Source organism: Leptinotarsa decemlineata, unplaced genomic scaffold (assembly GCF_025532065.1).
Source record: "Leptinotarsa decemlineata unplaced genomic scaffold, Ldec_3_MD MMD2_tig00026314_RagTag_RagTag, whole genome shotgun sequence".
In the NCBI taxonomy this organism is placed as follows: Eukaryota; Metazoa; Arthropoda; class Insecta; order Coleoptera; family Chrysomelidae; genus Leptinotarsa; species Leptinotarsa decemlineata.
Window position 1 is genome coordinate 3,606,013 of NW_027412684.1, and position 14,080 is coordinate 3,620,092.

The window sequence follows — 14,080 nt, forward strand, 5'->3', positions numbered from 1 at the left end:
ATATAGGTATTCAGTTCAAAGTTTACAAAACTGCGACGCGTGTTTTGCCAATGAATCCTGAGATCAACAAAATTTTGATATTTTGAATAGTTTTTCTGGTGGGACTTGTTTTTGAGCATTGCCTACTGGAATTAGATTTCATTTTCACTCCTTACAGCCAGTATTTGTGCTTTTCCAATTATTTTCTATACCTTCTTCTCCACCACTGACTTTACCTTTTGAAGTTCTCACAGCGATTTTTGTTACTGGGAGAATTTGAGTGCCAGAAAGAAATAGTTGTTTTGTATTTTTATTTACTTTTTGTGTAGATCATCTATCAATTTTTGCATTTCAGCGATTTCAATTTTGTTTCCATTTAGTGAGTCATTGATTTCCACTTCTATTTGCACAGCTACATAATCGCAAGATGAGTCATTTATAGTTTGCTCCAGTACACTAATTTCACTTGCTCCTTGTTAATCTTGTCTCTCACAACATATTATATATCTCCCAAAAATTTCTTTGTTCCTAAAACTTTTTCGAAGACAGATTCTATGGTAGACTGGTACACATTGTTCACATACACAGTGAAGAAAAGAATAATTTTTACGGCACCTGGACGACAATTTGCAGGAGCTTATAAATCACTAGTGAGTGCCAAGTGCCATATCCCAACCTGTTTGATAAAATGATAAAACATTTGTTTATTATGTAGTAAATATAAAATGATACAATAAAAACTTATAAATATAAAACAAATAAAGTATACTCATATATAATATGTATAAATACGAATGTTTATTATATATATATCACTATTTTTTAAATTCTGATACTAAAATACCTATTAATATAGCGGCAATGACCAGCCCTATTAAAACTAAATATACAAGCTTTCTTCTGTAACGGCTTTGATACCTTGAAGCCTTTATGAGTTGCTCAGTACCCTCTTCTATATTCCCAACAGCATGATCTATGCTGTTTTCTATGGAATCTGAAAAACAATATATTCAAACAGGATAATACAATAAATGCAATTACAATAATGAAATATATTATTACATCTAAATTGTTTTACAATTCTTTCAGTTTATAAACTCATATAATCAAACTGGAGAATACAATACAATTGAAATCATGGACGTAAATATTGCATGTCCACGTTTTTCCTAATTCTTTCAGTTTTTTTGGAACATAGATGATTGAATAGGCTTGCCAAAGTCAAGTTTTGATGTACTGATCTGATATTAGGTGTTTTCTGCAACCTAGAAGGGTGTGTTTAAAATTGTCAGTGACATAATTATGAAATATTTTCATAATGTTTATAATGTGTTGCTTGGCAATTACCCAGAGCCTTAGACAGATGGAAGTTGTTCAAGAGAAGCATGATTGAGAAAAATGTCATATGAAATCATGGAAGTTGCTGGGCTTTCGTGGCCATAGTTTATTATATCAGTATCTTTTGTCGGTTTTGAAGGCTATCAAAGAATTTCTTCCTACTGTTTTGCTAGTATGCCGGGCTAGTTTCTTCAGAGGTGCTTTTATTTCAAAAAATGAAAGCAGCGACAAAAGATACTGATATAATATGAAGTTAACTATGTACTTGATATTTTAACATGTTGACAAAAAATAAACTTATTTACTCGATTTTATCTATTTAACTTATAATCATTAAATGAACAATTTGTGAATCAGATGCATTTGAAGGTGATTTTTTTGTACAGTTGGGACAATTAAAGAATACATACACGTCATTGATTTGTGCTAACCATATAAGTCAACAAACTAATGAAAATGAAACGACATGGCTACTCCAAACACCCTAACCTTTTAATGATGAAATGCTTATATTTTTGAAAATCACTCATAGTGAAGTCTCCATGTTATTATTGTAGGTAATTCCCTAAAATCCGTCAGTACCTTATCAATTATTCTGTAAAAACATTATATTCCATTTTTCAACACCGACCTCTCGCAATTTGAATATGGATACATTAGACAGAGCCATTCCCAATTTGATATCAGTTACAATATAAAATTACTTACTGTGAAATATTAAATGTACACTATTTATTAATTGTGAAAACTAAAAGAATTGAAACTGCAGAAACTCTACAAAAAACAATGTGTGAAAAATATAAACTGGCAAATGATTGTAAAATGTCATCAATTAATTAAAAAAATTGGCGATGACTCTCGTTTGTATAGCTTTCTGCAAGCTAATATTTGAATACGAGCTTCTGTTGACTAAATGCAAACGATAAATGTTTTGTCTTTCAATTGTAGAAGAAAAGAATGCTACATAAAAACATGTTTTTAGCAAGTATTTTATTGATGGCGGTTTTGTACCATTTCTTAGTAGAATCCCACTTGATGTATGGAATCTCATTCTGGGGGGTGTGTAATATGAATCTCATAGACTCTGTTTTTGTACAACAAAAACGTGCAGTAAAATACATGTGCAAAGCAAGAATTCGAGATTTCAGAAAACCTCTTTTTGTTGTTAACATGTTAACAGTATTCGCAATTTTTGTTACGGAAATGGTGTGTCTAAATAAAAAACATATTCAGAAATTTGACACTACTTATATACGTCCCGCTACCGTCAAGCTGACACTAATTAGAAATTCAGTAATTTATGGAGGCAGTAAGATATTCAATCACTCACCAAAACACATTAAAGAAATAAGTACAGTAGAACATTTCAGAAAGAAAGCTCTCCTGTTGGAGAGCTTTTACTCATCGCTGGTGTTGAACAACAGTCATTTTTATGGAGAAAGGATTCGACCTTTTTTTTATTTTCACGACCCGAAAAAAAATTGTAATGGAGAACCTTATACAAACTTTTTAGTTCACCTCGATAAGTTTGCCCTTCCTACACCTGTATAAAGTTCACCGTTACATTTTTTTTTTAGAATGTTGGAGATGAAAATTCCCAAAAAGATCAATGAAAAATCGTCGATATGTAAAAAAAAGGGTAGGAGACAATGTTGATCACTGAAGAACACCAACTTTGATGCTAAACGTGAGAAAGAAGTATCTATGGTCACTTAAGAAAACTGGAGAGCCACAAACAAAGTCGATTTAATAAGACATAACTTCGAAAATTAATTATTGAAGACTCATGTCAGACATGTCGAAAGCCTTATCAAGGCCAAGGAAATATCGAGCTCAACAGCCTGAGACTCTCATTGTTTCTTAATTGCATTGTTAGAATATATGGGTGATATAATATGTAATGGGTCCGCCTGCTGATGCTGAAATCATATTGATGATTGCTTTAGATGTTAAACATTCCAAATATTTAGGAGGATATGTTGAATAACAGCTTTTTACATGATTTTCAATGACACTCATAGTTAAACAACTAGTTTTTAGTTATTTGAAAGATTTGTCTTGCTCTTTTCAGATATGGGTTGAACTCAACCGAAACGAAAAACCTATTTTTGGTGATGTAAGTTCATTGGCGTCTTTGTTTAATAAGATGACAGGAACTTCATCGGGACCAGAAGCTTTGTTGATGATGAGACATTTTAGTAATATTTTTATTATGATGCTCTTGGCCAATATTGAGGTACAGTTGTATAGAATTTGTATTATGTCTTAACATCTTTAATAATTATTTATCAGGAACTCCTTTTGGTTAGTCGACCACTTGGAATGCTTTGTAACTTTTTTCTTTACTGTAATGATTTTACAGATTATTTTGTCCACTCATTCATGTGTTTACCTAAAAGGATATTATTATATCAGTGATCAGTATCTGTTTTTCAATTATAATGGTAGATTAACACGGCCGGTACGAGCCTCAAATCCCATGCTTTTTCTTATGGCGCATCAATTTTTTGCAATTTTACGACCTCCGATCGGAACCTTGTGGTACACCCAACTCGAGGTAGATGTGATGTTTTTCAGAGAGAGACTTTAGTGAGTTGGAGAGAGAAACATGTGACGTAATCGAGGAGAGATTCAAATACCATGGGCCCCCTTAGGACTCCGCCACACCCCTCGGGCCTCCTTAGGGCTTCACCCGCCGAGACCCCTTTTCACGTACCAGTCACGTGGTCCTAGTGAACATCGGCTGCTGAGGGAAATTAAATTAAAAAAAATTACCGGTTAGAGAATTAAACTGAGGTCGTCGTCGTGGTAGACTCTGTCCTTAGCCTCTATACCAACGTAAGATCTTGGAAGTATTTGCGAATTGTTGATACTAATGGAGCCGAGGCGGAAATTGGCTCATTTTCTATACTTAACCTCATTTCTTAATTTCCGTAGAGTTTTAGGAAAATTGTGACGTCATTTTCATGAAAAGATAAGGAAATATCCTTAGATTTGGGGAAGAATTGATGTTTCATTATTTTATAAGGGTTTGAAAGATTATATTGAACTACTTTATCACATAAATGTTGCGAAAACAATTAATGAATTTAAAATTAGTCTTGAACCAATATATATCGATTCATGTTTACGGACCTATGTACATGTTAATAATATCTTCTTCTGTAATGGAATTATTTCCTTTTTTCAATAGTATGTTCTTGAAATTTATTGTTGTTATTTTGAATTCTGAACTGTCAGTGTGCGAAAGAGTTAAGAAAACTTGTTGGGCAGTAACTAAAGCAATATAACTATTCTTTCTATATTCTCACCTATAGTTTCTCCTTGCACGTGTACCAGAGATCCTAATTCTCTCATGATCTGGTTAACATCTAATATATCAGATTCAATTTGTCTTATTCTACTCTCTCTTTCTAATAACATATCCTGCTCAAAAGCCATTTCTCTTGTTTTCTGCGCCTGTCTTTCTTGTTCAAGATCTTCTCCAGATGCATTTTCACTAGTAACATATTCTTGTAATAGTAAATGAGATTTCTGTTTATTGGCAACTTCCTACAAATTAGAACAATGTTTCAAAACTATGACCAAGTGAAATTTGATTCATGGTTTTGTGAAAACTCACAATGAATAATATACCTTTTCCGGTAAATTAGTTGCTGATTGTTAAATTTATATTTCAGGTTGTAAATGGCGTACTATGAGAAAGGAAACAGGGTGAACGATATCTAGGTTTAATACTTCGAACATCAAAGTCAAGAATAGCATTGATTATTGCCATACGAAATCATAGTCACATAGGCGGGTTGGGTGTCCTTGTTCATCTTTCACTGCCTGAACCACTGTGCATGCTGTTTTCGGCGAGTGCATTGGCTTGGGATGTGGGGGTTGAGCAAACTGGCCATCGGATGCCTGCTTCCACGTAGCCCCGCTGAATACGGGAATGACAGAATCACTTGTGGTTCTGTTATTCCCTAACATCCCAACGATGGCTTTATCCCAAGGTGTGTGTCTCCGTGCCGAGAGGATGAATGACACTGAGCCTAGCAGCTGTCTCTACTGAATCTTAGAGATACTGGGCGCCCTCCCGTCGTAGCATCGCCTTGTCACGGTAATGCGGGGCTCTGCCGTGATTGACCTTCTTTCCCTAGCTACACGTGGGACTTTAATGGACAAAGTAAACTTAAAAATTCTTTCTGGCGCTGAGTTTACAGAGGAGATGGATGTCGAGCTTACGACTCCAAAAGACCTTCCTGTCAACTTAGATCAGGAGCGAATCTACAGAGGAGATGGATGTCGAGTTTACGACTCCAACTGACCTTCCTGTCAAATTAGATCAGGAGCGAGTCTACAGACGAGATGGATGTCGAGTTTACGACTCCAACTGATCTCCCTGTAGAATTAAATTCAAGAACGAGTCTACAGAGAAGATCTGTTTAAAAAATCTGTTTAAAATCTGTTTTGCCGTTAATCAGCTGCCGCCCCCATACGAACGACAACTCTCAGAAGTTGAGAAACTTGTGCGAGCTAAGGACTAACGAGGTCTTACCTTTTAACGTGTGATTCCTAACACGGTTGCAGAATCATTCCAGCTTCAACCAGATAAATTCTCTCGAGAAAAATATCTGATCGAGGCTTGGATCGAACACACGACCTTCCGATCATGAGTCGGACGCACTACCACCGCGGCCAATTCCACATGGATGTCGAGTTTACGACTCCAACTGATCTCCCTGTAAATTTAGTTCAGGAGCGAGTCTACAGAGGAGATGGATATCGAGTTTACGACTCCAACGGATCTCTCTGTAAATTTAGTTCAGAAGCGAGCCTACAGAGGAGATGGATGTCGAGTTTACGACTCCAACTGACCTTCCTCTAAATTTAGTTCAGAAGCGAGAGCTGCGGCGTACGCAGAATCTGTCTCAGGTGGGGGAACTAACCCCCCATGAGCAGGTTAGCATCTGTTTACGCTCAAGTGATGATTCCCTAAAACCAGAGACGAAAAAGCCCAGCATAGCTGAATCTAAGGCATCGTCAGGTGTAGCCGACGTACAAAAAACCTCATATGGGAAGGTTGTCGTGGGTATCAAGGCGGGAATGTTGCAACTTGACTATCCCACTACCTCATTAACAGAGCATATACTTTGTGCCTGCCCCGCTGGGGACCGAATCAGGTCTTTGAAGTTCGGACCGGAAAGACCACTCACCATACAAACAAATCTACTTCGTTAAGAAGCTGGGTTTATTTGTCCGAGTGTGAATAAGTGTGAGCCACAATAAACCCTTGCGAGTTGCGGTGGTGGGTCGAATAGACCCACTCACTTTGGACCTAACCTAACCATAGTCACATACATTGAAATATTGGTTCTTATTCTCATTTATTATAATATTTATTTTAACAAATGTGAAAGGTCATCTTTTCACGATGTCTAGTGAATTCAAAAAATATTGTGTCAAAGCTATTTTCCAGATTTGTTAGCCATTGTCTGCAGACAACATACACAGTGCCCTTACAGTTCATACTACATTTTTCAGGGTTTAGGTTACTGATTATATTCCATCAGTGGTGAGTATGACTTCATTCCTATTGGTTGCTTCAATTGGCCTGATTTGTGTAATGTTGAGTGAATTTATAGTAGCTCTCTTCGAACGCTCTAATTTGAAAGACTTTTTTGAGTGCTACTGCTAACTTGATGGTATACCTGAGACGACGATTTCTCTCCTGTTGAGAGATCCTGGTTCTAAAACTACTTTCCATGTTTCTGAAATGAATAAAAAGCTACAAGGAATCCGATATACTCCCAGTATTTCTAAATGTTCTCTAAAGTCCTTTGCTTAGATGATGATTCCAGAGTTTCTCTGCATCTTCTGAGAAAATTGGAAAACAGTCAATCTGTTACCTCAATTTTGAGTGAGGCATTGAAAATTTTGTTTCAATTTGTGGATTCAGGAATATTTTATCTAGTTTTTGGGTAGACGGAAGAGTACCTAATACCGATGTGGCCATTACCTCTTTCAATAGCGATATTAATTCTTTGAATTGAAAATGAAAAGGATCTTTTGTCACCGGTAGAGTTCAGCATTTTTTACCAATTTCTTTCAAAAGTTTCAATTGCAACAGGAAAGAAACAGTAGGAACTTAAAAAAGTTTAGTATTTCCGTAATTTTGATTTTTCTGCAAACATAGCAGCTGCACCTGTGGAAATAGATGTTGCGGCAAGATGTGAAGCTGCAACTCTGTCTCAATTTTCCAAGAAATTAGACTCATCCTAACTGAGCACTTTCCATCATCTCGACAGACACCAAGTAGGGGTTCAAGAACTGAAGAAACCTTTGCAACGATTATAGCTGTTTTCATGAGATAATCAATGGAATGATGTTTTGAAAATCTGCCAGAACTAAATTTACAGCTTAGGACATGATGACCATTTTCTTCTACAATGGATCCACATCTACCTTGTGACTAACACAAATTAAAGAACCCAACCGAAGATAGCAAAATTCTCAAAGAAGCGTCATTTAAGAGAGTACCCATAGTAGCCACTGGAAGAGCATTCAGCCATACACAGATTCTTTGCACATAAGAACTTTGAGTCTAGGCATTTCAATATCAGAACGTTCAGCTGACTCAAGAAGTTGATTATAAACCAAATTATTCACTGGATTTCTTTCTGACACTTTATTTTCGGAAAGAGTATTTTTCGTTTGAGACAAGGATTTGGAAAGGAATGTAGTTGATCTAATATCGAGAACTGTTATATGAAGACAGGAGAACTGGCAGTGAAAGGGACGAGGATAAACAAATACTTACCATCAGAGTTAACTGGGAAAGTAGCTTAACTCCGAGTGAGCTCCCTATAAAGACCAGTGTGCTTTGGGGACGATTTTAGTTTGAGGAAAAAGGATTCTGAATGGAATTGTGAGCATGTGAAAAGGAGCAAAAATTTCACGTTTGTCGAAGTTTAATTCAAGTCCAATCTCATTGGAGAGGTTAATGATATTTTGTAATTGCTGGAGAACAAAATATTTATTACCACTAGGATCTAAATGATCATCTTGTTGTACTCCTATCTGAGATAAGATAGTATTTTTTCCAAGGTTCAAAAATGTTGGATTGCGATAACATTGGCTGATAAGGGGGAAAAGGTGAGGAAAAGTTTTGTAGGTTTTTCACAAAATATCGTTTCTGTGAATCATGTAGAAGGCGTTTGTATAATCTAGTTTAACAAAAATTTGAGAATTTGGGTTGGGATGCTCATTTAAAAAGAGATGGGCAGCATGTGCAAATACTTCATATCCCCTTGGAGTTGCAAATCCAAATTGAACAGGACAAAATAAATTTCCTAAAAAATCAGAAACATCTATACATGATAATTTTGCTACAAGATGACGAAAAATGGTACCAATAGCAATGGGGCGAATGCCACCATCTTTTTTTCAATGCTATCAAAGAGGCACTGTACAAATTAAGACAAATTTCGAAATTCAGTAGACCGCATAGCAAGAAGTTACACAATGAAGTCAAAGAAGATAGAAGCTTTTCAGCTTCACGACCAGAACTTTTTGATGTAAAATCTTATAAATGGGAAGGTCTGAGAGAGTCTATTTCTTCTGCTGAACCTGTGTGAAATGATCTGATCGCTTTTGAAGTATATTGAAAGTGTCATTCTTTGAAATGGATACTGCATTCATAAACAATAAATGCATTTTTACTGTATCACAGAATAGATTCAAGTGAATTTCATTAGTTCGGACTTCTATTGTCTAATATGATATAAAATGAATAGCTGAAAATAACAATTATATCAAGCAAAAAACCCCATTTTATTTTCATTGTTTTTTTCAGGGATTTCAAATCATTTTATATCATATTAGACAATGGAAGTTCCAACTAATGAAATTCACCATGAAACATTGTCAACCACATTCAAAAAAATAGATTCAAGTATTATCTTTCAAAATAATAACCTTTTCTATATGTATTTGGTTGGGTTTGGTGTATCACACACAAGGATTATGAAAAACAGCTACTTTTAGTTGAGTTGGGTCTCACTAATGCTTGAAAATGACTTTTTATAGAACTGGCCGGCCTTTATGAACTCCATAAATAATAATGTTATTTCACTCTACAAAACTTTTGCAGGACGAGGAGAATAACTTGACGTGAATTTCCCAGTATATAACCTCAGAAAGTCTAAAGAATTTTTTTGTTCGAGTTTTCTGCACCAGTATGTTATGCTTTTTAGTCATTTCAAATAAATAATAATAGAGACTTCTCCACCAAATAGCCAAACGTTACTTCGCCTATATTAAGTGGGCATACTTGAAGACTGACTATAAATCAAATTATCTAAGGGAAAAATTCGTTTAGGCCAGTCTTTCCTTACCTTCATGGTTTATGGACTGACACCTATCATAAAACCACTACTCCTCTGGCTAATACCACAAAGGGCATTGGATTATATCGACAGGTATCAGTTCAGGATTTTTCACAGAAGTAACACTTGCATATGCTGTTTGCGATATAACTGCTGGAATCCGTTTTCGTTTATTAGAACGGGCACACTTGCAGACCGGTGTTCTACATCAACACTGATGAGAGTCCAAATATCCCATAACCGGTATGAAAGTGTGCCCGTTCCAATAATTGAAAATCGATTGCGGCAGTTGTATCACCAAAAGCATAAACATGAATTACTTCTGTGAAGAATCCTGCACTGACACCTGTAAGATATAATCCAACGCTCTTCGTAGTTTTAGTCCGGGGGAGGAGGGGGTCGTTATTTTTTGACAGTACTCAAACCTACTGTGTAGATAAGGGAAGACTGGCCTGAATGAATTGTTCCTTTAGATAATTTGACCTCACTTCATGTCAAGTGAAAACACAGAAAATAAAGTCAGAATTTATTGATATAATTTGTTATTATTAAAAAAATATGTATTACCTTCTGCAGCTTATAGTATCTACCAACAGTGTCTTTGAAGTTTCCTTCCAACTTTTCAACTTGTAATAGTTTGTGTTTATCACCTTTTGCAACAATTAATTTCATTTTATGGATATTTCTGCTCGTTGCAGAGGCAATCTGGTTGGTACTGAGCTGAGTGACATGTCTGAAAAAACAAAATATGGATAACACACAGAACTGATTGTTTCACTACAGTAAATTAACATTATTGTTTAAATTGAAAGGAATATTTTTAATGTAAGTGAAATTTTAGCTCTTTCATATATTAGGTTGTTTGAAAAGTTTTATCCGTATTCACGAGTCTGTTTTAAACTGTAATATCTCAGTGAATACTTATTCAATTTAATCGAAAAGAGCATCATTTGAATCAGTGCACTTTTGCCAACGTAATACAAGTCAATTGATTCCGCCAGCATAAAAATTGTTTGTCCGGGGTTCGAAGAAGTCGACGAAGGCCGTTTTTGCCTGGTCCTGATTGGCGAAGATTCTACCGGTGAGAAAGTTATTGAAGTGCTTGAAAAGATGATAGTCGGTTGGCGAGAGGTCTGGGAAGTATGGTGGTTGAAGTGTAACTTTGACGCTCAGTTCGTTTAAGACCTCGAACGTTCAAATCTCGTGGCACCCCCTTTTCGAGTTGTTGACCTATCCAATATGTTTCAAACCATCAAAAACCACCTGGGAGCTGATGCCCAGTTCTTTCACCATCCCACCCACAGTTTTTGATGGGGGAATCTCTACCAGAGTCCTCGAATGCTCTCAAGGATTACTGTAGGTCGACCACTTCGGGGTTCTTCTTCGAGGCTAAAATCTCTTAAATGAAATTTCGCAAACCAACGTCAAACAGTGCGTTCATTAACACTATAATTAATAAATGCCTGGTTAGTTTTTCAAGCTGTTTCGTCAGCGCTTTGCTTCAATTTGAATTCGCAAAAAAAATTGTCTGAAAATCGCAGTTCCATAACGAATGTTTAAAGTACAAACTGAATAGGAAAAAGTGCTTTATTGTATGATTCAATGTTTATCTACAAGTAGTTGTTTCGAAAGGATTTTTTCCAGTTTGCATCTTAAAGTTACTTCTTTGCATACCTAAACCACACACTACTTGCTTCTTTCTTTTCTTTGGGAGACTCCCATTTTTTTGCATAAAGATGAAGAAATAGAAAGCCAAAAACTTTTCTTTATCATGATTTTCTTGTGTCCTCTATTTCCAAAATTCATTTTTCAATATGTTCACTTTAGTCCATTTCAAAAAATATGTTCAATCAAATATCATTTTCTAAACAAAGACTAGGAGTGTAATTTAAGAAAATTGTGTGAAAAAAGGCAAACAGAAGAACATAAATAAAAATATGAAAGTGTGAGGACTTTTCTGTATGAAAATGAAGTTGCAGTAGTCAAATTATTTCAAATTTCATTCAACATTATGATTTTTGTTGAATATATGGATATCAGGCCTGATGATTTAGGTCAAACTATATTATATACACATAACAGCTTCAACTTATGCTAGTTTCACAATGTTTTCATAGAGGTTGATGTTTGAGAACATGAATAAAATTCGGTAATTTATAAAAGGAAATCATCAATTAACAGATCATTTCATTCATCTTTTGTCTCCCTCGTGAAGAATTCTTTAAAGCATAATGTATACCATTTATACCCTAAGAATGACTCAAAACATAACTTTCATGCAAGAAAATTAGTACATTATATTCAATTAAATATTTTAACTGTATTTTATGTCTAAGAGGGAAATTCCTGTTGACAAAACATGGTTGAAATATTGAATATAATAATATATGTATCAATTTGTTCATGTTTCACATAAAATAATTAAAAATGTTGCTTGACAAATATATAAGTAAATTGATGGATGGTAGCCCTTACTATGTGGAAGAAGATCAACATAGGAAAGTTTTATTACAAATTTTTCAAAATATATAAGTAAAAACTACTACAGATTTGTGTAAACAAATTCCTGAAAAGAATTTAAATCTCACTACGGCTTCAGCCTAAATAATTATTCATTAAATGATTTAAGTATAATTTGCACCAGTTTAGACAGTGTACATCTGACAATTTACAGAAACCCAGTATTTTATGCCAGCTTACATCTGATTCCGAACACCTTGATTGTCTTTCTTTGTACCAATAACTTTGAGAGCATTGTCTAATGTTTTGATACTTGAATTTATAGTGTATATATTAGTTACTACATTATCTGCATAACTATTAAACTCCGAACTGTTACTGCTGCCACTAAAATCCACTGCAGGAGGAGACGTTATGGAACCATAACTATGTGGATAACTCATTTTTAGACTCGATAAAAGGAACGAATTTTCGATTTCATCTAAATGTTGTGAATTAAAAAACCTTTGAACTTGTTTGTAAAAATTGGGAATCGTATGTCAAACGTCACATCATATATCATAATAAACAGCTGTTTACCAGTCATCAGTGTTGTCACAATGTGATGCCTTATGTTGCCAACATAAAAGCATAAAACATACTAGCGATTATGACTTGAGAAGTAAAATGCAAATTTTGAATGTATCATTTCTCAAAATTTTTTCATAATCAGTAAAAATTAGTCTTGTTTTGTCGACCACATTAAACTTGTGTGACAAACTTTCTGTTACTATGATTGTTACAACTGTGAACGATGTCATTTGAGTCATTTGTTCAATAAGGATATGTTCCAAAAATAACTCTCTCCAGGTTTTCTTGGCCTTTGCTTTCGAAACAGAACAGTTGTGTCAATAATGTAATTGATAAGGCAATTGCTGGATTATTTCAGACGTCAAGTCTGAAATAGCAGCGATGGATTTGGGTGGAAGCTGAAGTCCATGGCGGCAGACTCGAGGGCGACAAAGTTACATTTTTTTCTTTTTTTATTAACGATGAATAATAATAATAAAAATCAACTTTATTCATCACAAGAGATAGAGGATATCTTATTTATATTTACATTACATCAAATGCAGACGAATGCGCGAAGTGTCAGCTAAATCTGTTTTTCAACTCAACCCTGTTTTTTTCTATCAGTGCGTTATACTGTTGCTTCCCTAAGTAAAAAATGCATCATGTCTTTATGAGAAAATTAGGAGAAAATAAAGGTCGATTCAAACACATCAGTCCCGTCACAGTTCCGGCACCGAACGGGTACCGTCCCGTCACAGAACTATTCGTTTCGTCTGTTCCTACACGCCCGTAATGCTGTTGAAAAGATAGCAAGTTTCTTGGATGAAGAATTAGCGATTGCTATACATTTGGACAAAGAAGAAGAAGCGGAAGCAAACCGAGTAAAAAGACGGAAATGGATTCATGACGTATGGAAAAAAGCGAAGCAAACCAAGTAAAAACACGGAAATGGATTCATAACTCATGGAAAAAAAGAGATATCGAAGAAGAATACGCGACACAGTATAAAGAATTGCTCCATGATGGTGTAAAATTTCATCAATATTTTAGGATGTCGTAAAATTGCTGTAACGTATTGTTTTCAAAAATAAAAAAAAAAAATGAAAAAATAAGACACACACTGGAGAAGAGCTATTCCACCGAGGCAGCGTATGACAGTTTGTTTAAGGTTTGTTGTGGAATTGGCCGCGGTGGTAGTGCGTCCGACTCACGATCGGAAGGTCGTGTGTTCGATTCCCGCCTCGACCAGATATTTTTCTCTAAAGAATTTATCTGGTTGAAGCTGGAATGATTCTGCAACCGTGTTAGGAAACACACGTTAAAAGGTAAGACATCGTTAGTCCTTAGCTCGCACAAGTTTCTCAACTTCTGAGAGT

General features: G+C 35.3%; 1 protein-coding gene across 1 annotated transcript; it reads right to left on the minus strand.

The window, feature by feature from the left end:
* Nucleotides 1-658: 658 nt before the first annotated feature.
* On the minus strand, nt 659-12,714 carry Syx13 (Syntaxin 13). Its single transcript, XM_074181549.1, has 4 exons — nt 12,393-12,714; nt 10,260-10,425; nt 4,629-4,869; nt 659-973 (listed from the first exon to the last, which is right to left on the minus strand). The coding sequence occupies exons 1-4, from the start codon at nt 12,593-12,595 to the stop codon at nt 795-797; spliced, it is 789 nt and encodes a 262-aa protein (XP_074037650.1). The 5' UTR covers nt 12,596-12,714; the 3' UTR covers nt 659-794.
* Between the last annotated feature and the right edge of the window lie 1,366 nt (nt 12,715-14,080).

What these genes read in the sequence shown, in the direction of transcription:
- Syx13 (XM_074181549.1), bottom strand. Translation starts at nt 12,595, where the DNA reads ATGAGTTATCCACATAGTTATGGTTCCATAACGTCTCCTCCTGCAGTG. An exon ending in CAAGGTGTTCGGAATCAGAT is followed by an intron (nt 10,426 to 12,392) that starts GTAAGCTGGCAT and finishes TTGTTTTTTCAG; the next exon opens with ACATGTCACTCAGCTCAGTA. An exon ending in CGTGCAAGGAGAAACTATAG is followed by an intron (nt 974 to 4,628) that starts GTGAGAATATAG and finishes ATTGTTTTTCAG; the next exon opens with ATTCCATAGAAAACAGCATA.